The sequence below is a fragment of the Gopherus evgoodei genome, chromosome 2 (assembly GCF_007399415.2).
Source record: "Gopherus evgoodei ecotype Sinaloan lineage chromosome 2, rGopEvg1_v1.p, whole genome shotgun sequence".
NCBI classification, from domain to species: domain Eukaryota; kingdom Metazoa; phylum Chordata; order Testudines; family Testudinidae; genus Gopherus; species Gopherus evgoodei.
The window spans coordinates 203469497-203485097 of record NC_044323.1 but is presented as its reverse complement, the minus strand read 5'-3'; the positions used below and the strand labels follow the sequence as shown (position 1 = coordinate 203485097).

At 39.3% G+C, this 15601-nt stretch overlaps 1 protein-coding gene across 5 annotated transcripts in view; it reads right to left on the bottom strand.

Annotated features, from left to right (window-relative positions):
* Nucleotides 1-15601, bottom strand: part of PTPN2 (protein tyrosine phosphatase non-receptor type 2) — a 58012-nt gene that overhangs the window by 4007 nt on the left and 38404 nt on the right. For 3 of the 5 annotated variants that reach the window (XM_030552708.1, XM_030552709.1, XM_030552712.1), the window contains exons 6-9: nt 14026-14235; nt 11359-11517; nt 5026-5219; nt 176-1398 (exon numbers count right to left, since the gene is read on the bottom strand). In XM_030552708.1, the coding sequence (XP_030408568.1) occupies nt 1191-1398; nt 5026-5219; nt 11359-11517; nt 14026-14235 (771 nt within the window). In that variant the 3' untranslated portion in view covers nt 176-1190. Of the gene's footprint in view, nt 1-175; nt 1399-5025; nt 5220-11358; nt 11518-14025; nt 14236-15601 lie in introns of those variants that run through there. The other 2 variants (XM_030552710.1, XM_030552711.1) reach the window with 2 other exon arrangements.

Below are 15601 nucleotides of genomic sequence, written 5' to 3'. Positions count from 1 at the left end.
GGCAAACTAACAAGTACCTTAAATAGATCTGGCATCCTTAAGACTTTGTCACAGTTAATAAAATGTTATCAAATAGTTGACAATATTCATCTATATTGTGTAGCTAATGCTTTCCGTTAGTTTTGAAACAAGCTTTTTCACAAAGTTAAATCAGTTTTAAGTTGCCTTCAGTGTGTTGATGGGTGATAGATTTTTATTATTAAATGGAATAAAACAAAAAAAAATGAGACACAAAATATCATTTCACATTTAATGGAATGTCAGAACTTTAACAAAACTAGAGCTTCAGACAGTAGCTGAAGTCTTAATACAACTTCCATTAATCAGTTTAACAATTTGCCTCTAGGTCTAGGGCTAGCAAACAGCTTTATTTAAAAAGAAAAAAAGAGAAAAAAAAAGGCATTTTAAAGCTTCTTTAAATAAGGAAACCGCAAAAACAAACAAAAATAAATAAATAAAAGGAATGCAGCGTACAGAGTAGAAACTGAAAAGTGCTTCATCAGAACCCTAGCTGCTCATACGGCAGGTCTCAAAATCTTGAAATGTGGGGAATGAATGCATTGTGCACAAATTATCCTTTACATTTAGTTCCAAAATCAATTTTTTTTTTTGGTCAAATAAATTTGTACACACTAAGTTTTTAAAAGTACAGTTAGCTACAAAAAGTAAGATTAAATATGCAGTTATAAAATATATTTATCCTGGGTCATAAGAATATAAAATGTTGGAGCCTTTGTTAATAGTACATTACACACATTTAAGGATAACTTCTTTGCATTAATAATGTAAATAACACACTGTTTATTGCTTATGTCAGGCATGTATATTAAACCCCAGACAGCCGCGATAGATAGTTATTTTTCATGGCTCAAGGTCTATCTAGATTCAGTGGAATACTATTTTTAAAAGTATATAAATACACTTACACAAAGTTTGTACCTGTTTATTTAAAACAAACGAACAACTTTATTCTGGGTAGCAATTTGCCGTTTGGTTTCAGAAGTACCTGCTGTGAAAGTCCTGAGATGCTGACTGATCAGTTTACATCACTTATCTAGTTTGTGTCTAAACTACTGCACCGATTTTAGGTGTTAAGGAGTTTGCTGCTGAAAGTCAAACTCCCTAGTGATTGACGTGCAGTAAGATTAGCTGCTACCGTAGACAGGCTCACAGTGCAAATAAGTTTTTACTTACAAGGAATGTTCTTGAAAATACAGTTTCCAGCAAGAATAAGCTCCAACTAAAATGACTGTCCCAAACCCAATCTTAGTGAGAATAGGTTTCCAATATAACCACCTTTTTCTCTTTCTTTCAGTCTCACTTAGCTTCTGTTTCATCTGGTGCACCTTCTGGGCTGTGTGAGCCTTTCTATCCTCTCGCAGCCGTTTCCGAACAGTACTAAAAGAGAAAAAAAAATAGGTTGTGAAATAGAAGTAATTCCTCAAGAGATTAGGATAAAACACCCACAAACCAACTCAACCCAACCCACAGAACAGTTAACCAATTTGTGCCGTTTAGGACTAAAACAGTACAGGAGGGAATGTTGACAAGAATGGTCTTTATTCTGTGCTACTCTAATTATCTTAACAGTTTCATTAAATACCCATGCTGCTTTAACATTATGAAGACTGCCAAGTCAAACATCAGAAACTTAGGAAACACCAGAGTTGCAACCTTAATTCTGCCCCCTCTTGCCTGCACATGATAATCTTAATTGCATGATCACCGCCCCCCCACCCCCCAAAAAAACCCCTCTGGCTTCATTCAGTACCTGAGGTTTTTCTGTATTTTGTATATGTATTTTTCTATATTAATATAGAATATATAGAATGTACAAAAAAGCGCACATTGAGGACATCTTCAGTGAAGATGTAACTCAGGCTCTTTCTTGATTGTTGCCTGCAACTCTCCTATGCACACATGCAAAACTCTCTCATGAGTTTAGTGCAGTGTTTCCCAAACTGGGGTTCGAGGTTTGTGAAATGTTACAGGGGGTTCTCTGGAAAAAATTCTCTAATGGTGGACAGAGCTGTCCCTAGGGACCCCAGGCAGCACAGGGCCAGCAGCCTGGAGCCCCTGGACTTCTAAGAGCTAAGCAAATCAAAGCAAGCATATCTATCACACTGAGGAGATTTAAATTTCAAGCCTCCTTATAAGAAATGGAAAGGGAAGTGGAATTTTTTTATTGCTGTTTTTAAAATTAAATAGGCAGCCAGTATTGTTTTTTAAATTACTATGAAGAACAAGTTTAAACTTGGTTGTAACGTGTGTTGTTTGCCTGGACTGTTTAAGACCTGAATGCTTGTTTACGAGGAACTCTTTGAATTGACTTCTTAAATACCTCCCTGCTATTTCACATTGATACTCATTGATGAAACATATAAGACAAGGCTCCTAACAGGCTTATTCAAAGTGATACAAGCTACGAAAGTGAGATCTTGAAAGAGTGTTGCTGTTTTCATATTGTAATAAAAATATTGTGATAAATAATAATTAATAATAGTGTGTCATAAAAACACATTTCATATTCCCAAGATCACTGCTTTTATAATTTATACTCAGGTAAAGGAGAAAAATCCCTGGAAATTTTCATTTTTCATAAGGGGTTTGCGAGACTTGACATTTTAGTGAAAGGGATTCACAGGTTGTTAAAATTTGGAAACCACTGGTTTGGTGGTACTTTCAATCTGGACTGGCTGGCACATCTGAGGCTGCAGGCTAAAACTAGAGTGACGCTTTCCCTCAGACTGATAACCCACACACTTTCCAGTGAGGACACAGGCTAAATCACTTGATGCCGATAGTCCTCCAGTGTCTTCACAATTCCCCAGGTACCTACAACAACGAACAAGTTCTTCCACAACTCACTGGGAAAGATCAGAGCAGCTCAGTTTATTGCAACAGAAAGAACCATGGAACATGATCTCACAGGTCCCAGCAATACACAGTGCTGAGTGCAGAACCAGTGAGGACACAGTAACTCAAGTATGACTGTTCTGTGGCCGCTCACACCAGAAGTAAGCTAACCAGGGTGCTCAGCCTCAGGTTTTGATCACCTGAGTTAAGGATACAGTGAAAACATACCCACACACTACTTGTACCTTCAATCCACAGCAAAAACTTCCTACTGATAACAATGGGAAGTTGGTACAAAGATGGAGGATAAAATATGGCCCTTGCTTAGTCCAGTTTTCAGAGGTATTGAGCACCAACAGCTCCCACTGACTACAGCTGGGCATATTGGTGTTTACTACTTCTGAAACTCATACCATAAACATTTATTTAGAGAAGTTAGCACTGCATTTACCACTGTGGTGAAAAACTGATGCCATGTACTTGTAGGACCACTACTATTTCTGCCCTTTGCAAGCCAAGCAGTCACCTGATTTGAGCATCTGATTGTGATGAAACCTCCAGGAATACATCCAACCAAAACTGGCAACCCTATGGCCAAACTGCAGTTTGTACTGGCATAGTAAAACCTCCCCCCATAAATGAAACAAGCTATCCTTATATAAATGCAATTTTGCTAGTATAGCTATATCTACATTAGAAACTTCTGCCAATACAGACACACTGGTTAGGGGATCACACATTTTTTTCCACACCCGTGGCCAACACTGCTATTCTAGCAGAAGTCTGTATCTTGTATGTCGCTATAAGGGCGACAATGGCATGCCTGCAGTGCTACAACTATGCTGCTGTAGCACTTGTACCACAGACACTTAAGCCTAGGCTACACCTGAAACCTAAAACTCAGGTCAACCTAGCTACATCACCCAAGGCTGTGAAAAATGTCACGCTCTGTATCAAGTAGTTAGGTTAACCTAACCCCTTCTATCAACCTAGCTACTGCCTCTCAGGTCTACACTAAACCCTTACTACAGTGACAGAAGGATTTTTTCTCATTGCCATAGTAAAGCTACCCCCTCCCCACCCCAAGAGGTGGTAGCTAGGTCAGCAGTGACCGAGCTGCATCTATAGCATGGGTTACATTGACCTAACTACTTCACAGTGCGTGAAATTTCTCACAGCCCAGAGCAATGTGACTACGTCGACCTAAATTTCAAGTAAAAAAAATGCTGGTCTAAGGCCTGGTCATCTGAAAGTTTGAACCTTAATGAACAGTAAGCTCCAAAGTTAACAACTCAATGAGATGGAAGGAGTAGTTCAGTCCTTTCAACTGTTGTCCTAGAGTGTTTGAAGAATGACACTTTAAATCTTGTGCTGTACATCTTTCCGTTCCCAGCCATCTTGTTATTTTCTCTTGTTTTCTTAAAGCCTACTTATTTAAAAGTACTGAACAGGGAATAACTAAAGTGTTATCAAAGACTGAATAAAACCACGTCTAACAACTGTCCCAGTTTTGTCGGGAGTCTCCTGGAATCAGGCTCTATCTCCCTGAGGCTACCGAAGTCAAACTGGGAGCTGCCAGAGGTAAGCACTACCTGGTCGGAGCCTAAACCCATCATTCTCTGCCTCAGCCCTGTTCCCTCTCCCAGAGCCAGCACCCCAAACTCCCTTCCACACCCCAATCCCTTGCCCCAGGCCTGATCCCCCTCCCAAACCCAAACTCCTTCCTAGAGTCTGCACCCCGCACGCCCTCCTCCATCCCAACCCCCTAGCCCAGCCCTAAGCCCCTTCCAGTACACAAACTCCCTCCCAGAGTGTGCACTCTACACCCACTCCTGCACCCCAACCCTCTGCCCCAAGGTCAGCCCAGATCCCCCTCACACTCTGAATCTCTTGGCCCCAGCTCAGAGCTCCCTCTCCCCACACACACTCCCAACCCCTTGTCCCAGCTTGGTGAAAGTGAGTGAGGGTGGAGGAGAGCAAGCCAGCCATGGAGGAAGGGGGATGCAGTGAGTTGGGCAATGCCTCATAGGAGGGGCAGGACAGGGCAAGGGTGTTTGGGTTTGTGTGATTAGACAATTGGCAAACCCACTCCAGTATAAGAGGACTTGTATTAAAAAAAATAATAATGAAAAAACAACATACTCCCAAGTAATTTTCCATGTTGCTTACCTTTCAATGCTTCCATCCATAGTATCTTGTACCTTAATGGACAGTTCAGTATTTGTTTTCTCCCCTATTTGCTCCTGTTTTTCTACACCCACACTATTGCCATTGTACTTCTCTGTATTTATTCTGGTTGGGTGTGGAGGAGACTGGTCAGAACTTGGAGCTTGGTCCTCCTTAGAAAGTTCCTTCCACCGTTTCTAAGAGAATAAGAAAACACATTTTTGAATAACATTTCTCAAGATTGTGAAAGTTGTATCTTTGAATAAAGAAGTCTTCCACAGAATGATCATATACATAAAAATGTAAATTAAAAAATTATATAAAAATTAATTTCTAGATAACAAAGATGTAAGCCACACAGTGATACCCTTATTTACACTGAACAGAGAGCAAGTACACCCATCAGTCTTGCTTCAGGTAACACGAAAATCAAGACTAATTTGAGGGAAATTCAGTTGTTAGACAAAGTATACAGCATAGAAATCTGTCCAGGATTAACAAAAATCTGCAAGTGAAAGTTATGGCTATAAACTGATGTCCATAAAAAAGGTAAAGCTCTTCGGCATGACAGAATACCTGCAGAGACCTATAAAAGTGGATCTGATTAAACAGATAACTATTGCCTTCTCTGTAACAATACTATAACAATTTTAAAAAAAGTGTTAAATCATTATTCAAGAAAAAGTATTTAAAAAAGTGACAGTGGTGTAACTAGCTATCTACCATTTGCAGGAGACAAAATATTGACAAGCGTTCTTCACAAGAGATGGCAGATGTGAAAAGTGTTTTTTGATTAAGACAGTTTCTGATAATAGCGTTGCTGCTCTACAACTCCATGTAAATCCAAAGCTTTTATCATCAGCCACCTTGGTCATAAACCTGTGTAAAATCCAGAGAACTGGATAAAATGTCCAAGATGATCTGAAAACTACAAGAAAGTACAGCTGTACACATCCACAGAAATACACAGTTCCTTTGGAATTTCCAATAGTTTTAAATAAGGATACTTTTTTTTTTTTTCTGAATTCCTTTAATGAACTGGTATGCCTTGCTCCTGGGACTACAGATTAGATTTCATTCAGGAAAACAAAATCTTTTATTTGTGCGTATCAGATGGGTCAGAAGTGGGAGCCCTTATTAGAAAAAACTACATATTGCAATCAGCATTCATAATCCTGCAGATTATGAAGTGATTAGAAAATTAACTGTGTATTGGTAACATTGCTCTGGATTGTTGCCTAATGAGCTCAAAAGTGGATACTAAATGACTCCAGGAAAGCTAAGATTCCATTTAAACAAGTGTTCCCCTAAGCGACCTGTGTTTTATTTGCAGAGATAGAGCTCAAAATGCAACCAGTTTGCCAGGGAGTCTTGTCATTGGAAAGGAGAATTTATCTACCAAGAGTGAAGTTATTATTATGGCAAACTTTTACTAAATTGAAATACATAAGTGATGGTCACCGGTTAGAAACCTATATTAAAACAAATTTCCTCCTCCTCCTCCTCCTCCTCCCCCTGCCCCCCTCCCAAAAAAAGCTTGAGAACACTGTGGATGTCAAAAATAGAGTTTATTGGATTCGATGGTGGAAATGCTTTCCTGCTCCACTGCCCAACTCCCTGAAAAGGTCAGCTGCTAGCCCCACTTCTAAAACCTCAAAAAAGTGCTCACATCCTGTGGACCCAAAGTGATATGCAGGTGGTGGGCTGGCACAGTGCTTAAATATTTAAATAAAATACAGTTACAGGTGATAGTATGGTCTTATATAAACATTGCAAGATAGGGACAAGGAAGGTGCCAGCAGATTAAAGGTGAAAAGTATTTTATTAAGTAAAGTTCCCCAATCCACATTATGCATCTTCAGCAGGGTTTGAAACCTGAACCTTCAGCACTGCAGCACACAGACTGCTACCACTTTAGCTACAGGACTAACTACATAAGCAGGTAGCAGGCAGCAGCTAGCACCATGTGCTGAATCCAGGAGATGGTCATGGGGAGTATGGCACCCAGGCTCTTCAACCTACCTCCCCAAAAGGCCCTGCCCCGCATGGAGCCCGCAGGGGAGTGGAGAGGAGATGGGATGCTGAGGCCATGTGCCACCTCTTCCCACCCTTCCTCACTACCCTGGCAGCTTCCAGTACACTTTGTAAATACCCATGTGCTGTGTTGGCATCAGCAATCTCTTTACAATGTTCATGCCAGTTTCCTTCAGGGTCAAAAGCAAGAGAAGGGAAATAGGAATTGAACAGTTCATATTTCAGCCAAACTTAAATGCAATTTCATGGGACAAAGAAAAAGCACTTCTCTAGCCAAAGGGTTTTCTCCCTAGTGAATTTCAAAGGCCTCCTGTAAACAGAAACGTTACAGCTTTCCAGAAAAAGAGTCAGGCAACTACACAGAGAGACTGAGACTGGCTACCCCTGTCATAAACAGATAGTAGGAGTTAATAGAACAGAAGTACTTTATATCTCTTTTGCCTGAAAAGGGTTAACAAAATCAGTGAGCCTGGCTGTCACCTGACCAGACGTCCAATCAGGGGACAGGATACTTTCAAATCTTGAGGGAAGGAAGTTTTTGTGTGTACTGTTACTGTTTGGTTGTTGTTCTCTCTGGGTTCTGAGAGTGACCAGACATGCAACCAGGTTTCTCTCCAGTCTCCCTGATACATGCTCTTATAAGTTCAGAATAGTGAGTACTAGATAGATAAGGCAAATTAGGCTTATGTTTTGTTTTCTTTATTTGCAAATGTGTATTTGGCTGGAAGGAGTTCAAATTTGTATTTTGCTGAAAGGATTTTAATTTGTACCTGTATACTTAGGCTGGGAGGGTATTCCCAGTGTCTATAGCTGAAAGACCCTGTAACATATTCCTTCTTAAATTTACAAAGATAATTTTTACTGTTTTTCCTTCTTTAATTAAAAGCTTTTCTTGTTTAAGAACCTGATTGTTTTTTTTTATTCTGGTGAGAACCCAGGGGACGGGGTCTGGATTCACCAGGGCATTGGTGGGGAGAAAGGAGGAGAGAAAGGTTAATTTTCTCTCTGCGTTAGGTTTACTTTCTCTCTCAGAGAGAGTCTGGGAGGGGGAGAGAGAAGAAGGAGGGAAGGTCCATTTTCCTCTCTGTTTAAGATTCAAGGAGTTCGAATCACAGTGATCTTCCAAAGTAACCCAGGGAGGGGAACCCTGGGAGAGGCAACGGTGGGGGAAAGGGTTGACTTTCCTTGTGGTAGGATCCAGAGGGTCTGGGTCTTGGGGTTCCCCGGGCAAAGTCTTGGGGGGACCAGAGCATACCAGGCACTGGAATTCCTGGTTGGTGGCAGCGCTACAGGTTTTACACTGGTAATTAAGCTTAGAGGAATTCATGCTGGTACCTCATCTTTTGGACGCTAAGGTTCAGAGTGGGGAATTATACCATGACAAACCCTATACTCATATTTACTGGAAGAATGCTTACACAGTACACTGTGTAATTATATCTACGTCGGCAGTCCCTTGAGACTTCATGATTACAAGTTTTGAGCATAAGACCTCAAAAACTGGAGATGTTAACACAAGAGAAGTGGAGTTGGTCTTAACCTTCGCTACAATTATGTCTACACCACCACTTATGTTGGTATAAACATATACTGCTCAGGGGCTTGCCACCCCGTGAACAACGTAAGTTACATCAACCTAAAGGTCGACATGGACAGTACTATGTCAGCAGGAGAGCTTCTCACGGCGACATTGCTACCGCTGCCTGCTGGGGGTGGATTAATGAAGTCAATGGGAGAGCTCTCTCCTGTCATCTTAGAGAAGCTACATGACAGAAATTTGTAAGCTCTCTTGTGTAGCCATAGCCCAAGTTATTTCTCGCTGGCCCCAGAAAGGCAGTCTACACTAAAATGTTCAAGGTTTTTTATGTACTGTTCCAAATAATACCTAACCTGATTAGAGAAAAGTTATCTAATCCTTTCCATTTTCCATTTTCAGTTTAATATATGCATTTGACAGCACTTTGTAAATAACCAGTTTCACTGCTGAAGCACCATGCCCTATCCCAGCAACATCAAAGCTGAAACTGAAACTAAATGGACAGCACAGGCAGCAAGCAGGCCCATACATAGAGAGAAAAGAACTAGGAAGAAAGAAACAGCCTGAGCACACATTCAGTGCTGTTACTCTTAAGCCTACCCAGAGATCCTTCTAAACAAATGAGAGCAGAAAAATGCATCCATTTTTTTTCAGTAGATGCCAAAAATCCAAACACATTTCATGCTTGGGTATTTAAAGGGCATTTTCAATAAAGTTTCTGGATGTCAATTAAAACAATTCAAGTTGACATGGCATTTCAATTTTAAAAAAAAATCTTGAACAGAAGAAGAAAAATCAAAATTTACCATTTGATAAGTTACACATCAAACCAAAGTATATCTGTATAGGACAAAATCAATGTCCATATTTCTATTCTATTGTGCAAGTAACTTAAATCCAATAAATCAAGTAACAATTTTCTCCTGTGCTATAGTTAAGCTAAACAAATATTTTTAAATGAATTGTGAAGAGCAGCAAGGAAAATTCAAATTAAAGCTGACATCTTTGTTTACCCAAAAGTTCTGGAAGTTCTTAAATGCAATGGGATCAATTATGTACCAGCATATTTTGCAATCACATTGTGGCACATCAAGGATGTGATATCACATCCTTAACATTTCATTTTTCCTTTTTGAACATTTCATTCATTCCAAAACTGACAGAAAAAAATCAATACTTTTTAATAACGGTACACTTTTGAAAAGTCTTACTTCCATTTTTCCTAAGATGTGGGAGCAAAGTTGTGTACAACTGATAACCAAGAATAATTTAAAAAAAATACTAATATCCAATAGTTATTCTAAATTTTGAAAGTTATTCTAAATTTTATAACAGAATGAAATCTGAGATTTAAAAAAAAAAAAAAAAGTTACCCAAAAATATTCTCCAAAAGTTACATAAAGCTTGCTCCAAAATTCACATATCATTTCAAAAGAAGATGGTAAAAAGTATGTATTGCTGCAAAAAAATATTTTGAGAAATTGATACAATAGTCCATACATTTCTCAGGGTCTCAGGAAATGCACATGCTAAAAAGGGCGAATTTATATGTCAGTTTAAAAAAAAAAAAAAGTCTCTCAGACTATTCAGTAATTTGACTGTGACATTACTGAAAAGTGAGGTAGGGCCTTTGGTATGCAAAGCAGCAAGACATTCAGGAAGTGAACTCCAAGTTACGCCAAAAGCAGCCTGCAGTAAATGACTGCTACTCCTAAGTGTGTCTCTTGGCTAAAATCACTAATAGTGTAAACAGTTAAGTATAGTCCTAACGCTGGTCATAAGGCTGTGTCAGAATACAACCACCTAGTTCTTACATAGCGTAAGTGTGTACCTTGCACCTATTTGGTATTTAGCAGTTGTGCAAAAATATTTATTTACAAACAAACAGAATGCGTGTAGGATGGAAACATTTGACAAGACAGATAGCTGGAGCACAGATGTAATAAACATGCTTTAAGTTGTCTATATCTCCATCCACAACTTTTCCATTAAACACCCAATCGGTGAAAGCTACATTGAATTTGGCATCCTATTTCTGAAAGTGGAGTAGGTCTGTCAAGTTAACGTACTGTAGACAAGTGTAAATTGTTTTTTTTCCCCTCTCTTGCTGAAAAAACAACATGATCTACCATACAGAAAGAGTTCTGTGTCTCCTTGACAAGACATCCTTGAGTGGCTGAAGCTATTGTGTTATTATCGGAAGGCACATTGAAAACAAAAAGTTTAGAACTAGTGACTTATAAAATTTGAACCTTATGAACTGCATTAAATAAGTCCAATTAATCTCATCTAGCTGGTTATACTGACTATAGCTGGTTAATGAAATAACAGTAAGAAAAATGTTACCTGATAGCAAACTTTAATCTTCAGCAGCAGAATATTTTATTAACAGACAAAGTATAAATAATTCAGGGAGAAAAGATCCTTGTTCAGTTTCACTTGGAAACATGACCTTTCTTTTGTTTTTTTTAAAAAGCTGAAGATATTGATTTAATCTTCCTTATATTAGTACAGAGTATGCCTGCCATATATCACAGAGCAGGGTACTAAAGTATAGGATTAAAAAATTAGCTGAAATGCAAAGCTGTTTAGGTATCTTCAAGACACCCTTCAATGTTTAATTAAGAGACAAGTTTATCTGCTTAACCAATGCAGAAATGACATGTTTTAAAATACCTAAGAGAATATCAAATTGAATCACCCATTGATATAAACATTGCAAATTTGGATTTTTACAGTAGATTCAATTTATTCTAAACATTTACCTGTATAGTTGAATCCCCCATGATAAATTTTGCTCCCTCTATTACAGCCATATATGAGAATCTTAGCTGGTCAGGCGTCTGAATAAGTCCCATGCGGTATTTTCTCATATCCAATAATACCTGCTTAATGTCCACAGAAGAAAGGTCTTTTTTTTCCATCTGTTTAAAAAAAAAAAAAAACAAAAAAACACAAAGAGAGAGTCTGGTTAATGATACTAAGAGTTTTGACTTCATTTGTGGAAGTGGGACAATTGTTTTTTAAAAGTACCAAAAAAAAAAAAAAAAAAAAAGGAATTTAATATATGAGTCATACAATTTCTACTGAGTATACACATTCACCTTTCCACCACATTGTGTTATAACGGTATGAGAAATTAAAATCTGCAACTGATTTCTAAGTTAATTTCTCAAGAGATAAAACACTTAAAATACTTGTATATAACAGCAGCAAAGAGTCCTGTGGCACCTTATAGACTAACAGACGTTTTGGAGCATGAGCTTTTGTGGGTGAATACCCACTTCGTCGGATGCATGTAGTGGAAATTTCCAGGTGCAGGTGTGTATATAAGCAAGAAGCAGGCTAGAGATAATGAGGTTAGTTCAAGCAGGGAGAATAAGGCCCTGTTCTAGCAGTTGAGGTGTGAAAACTAATGGAGGAGAAACTGGTTTTGTAGTTGGCAAGCCATTCACAGCTTTTGTTTAATCCTGAGCTGATGATGTCAAATTTGCAGATGAACTAAAATTCAGCATTTTCTCTTTGAAGTCTGGTCTTGAAGTTTTTTTGCTGTAGGAAGGCTACCTTAAGATCTGCTATTGTGTGGCCAGGGAGGTTGAAGTGTTCTCCTACAGGTTTTTGTATATTGCCATTCCTAATACCTGAGTTGACTGAACTAACCTCATTATCTCTAGCCTGCTTCTTGCTTGCATATGTTGTGACAAAGTTCCTCCTCTACCTTGGTGAGTTCTGCGCTTATGGGCAGATTTGCTCACCTCAGTGATCTTCCCCACAGTCTGGGTCAGCTCCTCCTGCATCTGATCAGGAGTTGGGAGGTTTGGGGGGAACCCAGGCCCGCCCTCTACTCCGGGTTCCAGCCCAGGGCCCTGTGGATTGCAGCTGTCTATAGTGCCTCTCTTGTAACAGCTGCATGACAGCTACAACTCCCTGGGCTACTTCCCCATGGCCTCCTCCAAACACCTTCTTTATCCTTACCACAGGACCTTCCTCCTGGTGTCTGATAACGCTTGTACTCCTTAGTCCTCCAGCAGCACACCCTCTCACTCCCAGCTCCTCACACGCACTCTCTCCTCTGGCTCCTCCCTGCCTGACTGGAGTGAGCTCCTTTTTAAACCCAGGTGCCTTGATTAGCCTGCCCTGATTGGCTGCTGGTGATCTAATCAGCCTGTCTGCCTTAATTGGTTCTAGCAGGTTCCTGATTACTCTAGGGCAGCCCCTGCTCTGGTCACTCAAGGAACAGAAAACTACTCATCCAGTGACCAGTATATTTGTCCTCTACCGGACTCCTGTACCCCACTGCCCTGGGTTGTCACATAATATACACACCTGCCCCTGGAAATTTCCACTACATGCGTCCAATGAAGTGGGTATTCACCCACAAAAGCTCATGCTCCAAAACGTCTGTTAGTCTATAAGGTGCCACAGGACTCTTTGCTGCTTTTACAGATCCAGACTAACACGGCTACCCCTGACACCTTTTTGTGTTATATAAAAGTAAGTTAAAATACAACTGGAGGTTAGTTGAAACCACAAACGCCCATATGCTAGTAATAATTAAAGCCTTGAGTCTTAATACACTTCCACATGCCTAACTTTACTCATGAATGTGTTTAAATTGCAGGATTGGGACATAGTAGTTCAGAGTACAACAATTTGGTGCTTAGTTGAAAAGACACAGACAGTCAATAGGATGATGGGCTAATGTGGGCAGAAGAATGAGTGGACCAAACCATTTGCAAATTTGGGGCATAACACAGACCGGCTAATACCATTATAAACATACTTTGAACAACAGTGCAGTATGTATTACTTGCTATATGTCCAGTAATTGAACTAATGAGTATGTCCTATTAAAAGTAATTTCCCCCAAAAGAGTCAGGAACACTAATCTGATAGACAACGTTTTGCAATAGCTACAGTGGCATTTCTCTCAGAGTTTTTAGCTTTACATAAACACTTCAGATTTAATTTATTTATTTTTTTAAGTTACAGGAATACTAGAAGAACCAAAAAACTCAACAAGCTTCATTCTGTTGCACAATTTTTCTATCTATAATGCCGTTTCCTTTAAGTTTTGTAAAATGAGAAAGCAGACCTTGATCAAAACAAGTTTCAGGTAACAGTGAAGAGCTAACGGCAAAGTTACAAATCTCTGAAAATAAGGTCTATAAAGACTAAGACACATTAAGATCACCAGTTTGAAAACAGGTCTATATTCTGAAGAAGAACTACTTATCTCACATTTGTGGAAAAATATAAATTTTCATACATTTATTTAAGCCATCAGAATAAGTGTTAGAGAAACGAAGTAGCTTCCACAGGGTCTTCATTTACCTTCACAAATGTATGGCTTATTTACAGATACCTGATTTTTAAGGAATTCTCATCAAAAAGCACAAATATAACCCAAAAGCCACCACAGAAACACTTACCAGGACAAGACAGGTGTCTACTAATGAAAATGTGCCAGAGCGTCCTATCCCTGCACTACAGTGAATTACAGCAGGTCCGTGTTCAGGACTCAGCGAACCAGATTCTCTGACTTTAAACAAGAAGTTGAGGAACGAAGCTGGGGACTCAGGGACTCCAAAATCTGGCCACGTAGTATAATGATAATGAGATATCATCCTGGACTCACCACTCTAAAAATGAAAAATGTTACAAAAAAAAAAAATGAACAAAAAGGGTACCTCTGCTTTTGGATAATTATTTTTTTTGAGACTCGTCCATCAGTCTAGGCCAAGAGATACTCAATATTTTAAACCTCTTGGTAAGGTTGACACCAACTGCTTGCTTAAAATTTGCACCCTTAGACTGTTCCCAACAAAAATTTGGCACTATAACACTTCTTCAAGCACCAGGTCTCTATTTGTGACCAACACCTTATATTTTGTTTTTCATTTTAAAAGCCATACTAAGATACCTACTGGGATCCCATTCCCCCACACCTTAACATTACTAAAATTCTAACATTAGTACTTTCCCCCTAAAATTTCCCTCTAACTACTACTAGTGCAGCTCAACTGATGCCAACAGTGAGAGCACCAGTATGGACGGGGCTGGCTCCAGCAGACCGCCAACATTTTAAGCTGCATGTTGATTATCCCTGCTCTGAGCAGGGGTGGGCAACACTGTGCTTAAATTGCCAGCAGCTGCTGGAACCTTGTCCACACTAGCACTGCCACTGATGGTAGCAACAGTGGGAAATCTTATGAGAATATCCTACTGTAGGCAGGGCTTAAAGAGGCCCATATGTCAGAAAACCCTAGACATCACTTCTGGTGGAAACAGTCAACCCTGTTCCATAGATAACTGGATGGAAAGGCTATTGGGATTATGCAACGTTTTCCTCCTTCCTTGGAAATGCTCTATGCCAACACCTCCCAACTGCATTAAGCCCAGAGAGCTTCAGGAACCAGCTTTGACTACATGTCCACTAGACTCACTAAGACCCAGCTGTTCAAGCTACAAGGTTTGTTTACTTTGAGGCAGTTTGGTTATGGATATTTAGGATTTTGGAATCTCAAGTAATCAATCTCAGTACCAGGCATCCGTTTTTCCAGTACTTTTCTCTAAACTTCCCCAATGTTACCATCTTATTTCTCTGTTTTCTTACAACGACAGCTAGAGCTCTATACATAAAGTGAATAGTTAAAAAGATTTAATAAGATTCCATTAAGTATTTTTCTTTAGGTCAATGACAAAATAAATAGTTTCCATTTTGCAGAATACTAGAGAAATCCTCTCCTGGTCAGTCCATTGCAAGTTTTTATGAAGTGCAGATTTACTCAAAGTGACTTGAAACAGCATTATTCAGTTCATGTTTATTGTGTTGCAACATTTCTTCTGGAAACAAGTTCTTCCACAGTTACAGCTTTTGCTTTTCCCCTCATTGAGGGACAAATGCTGCAAGGTTCTGAGTACCATCAAGTTCTGGAGAAGAAAGTGTACATTGAGCATGCCAAGTACTATAGAAGTGCAACTCAACCATCTTGTAATACACATTGA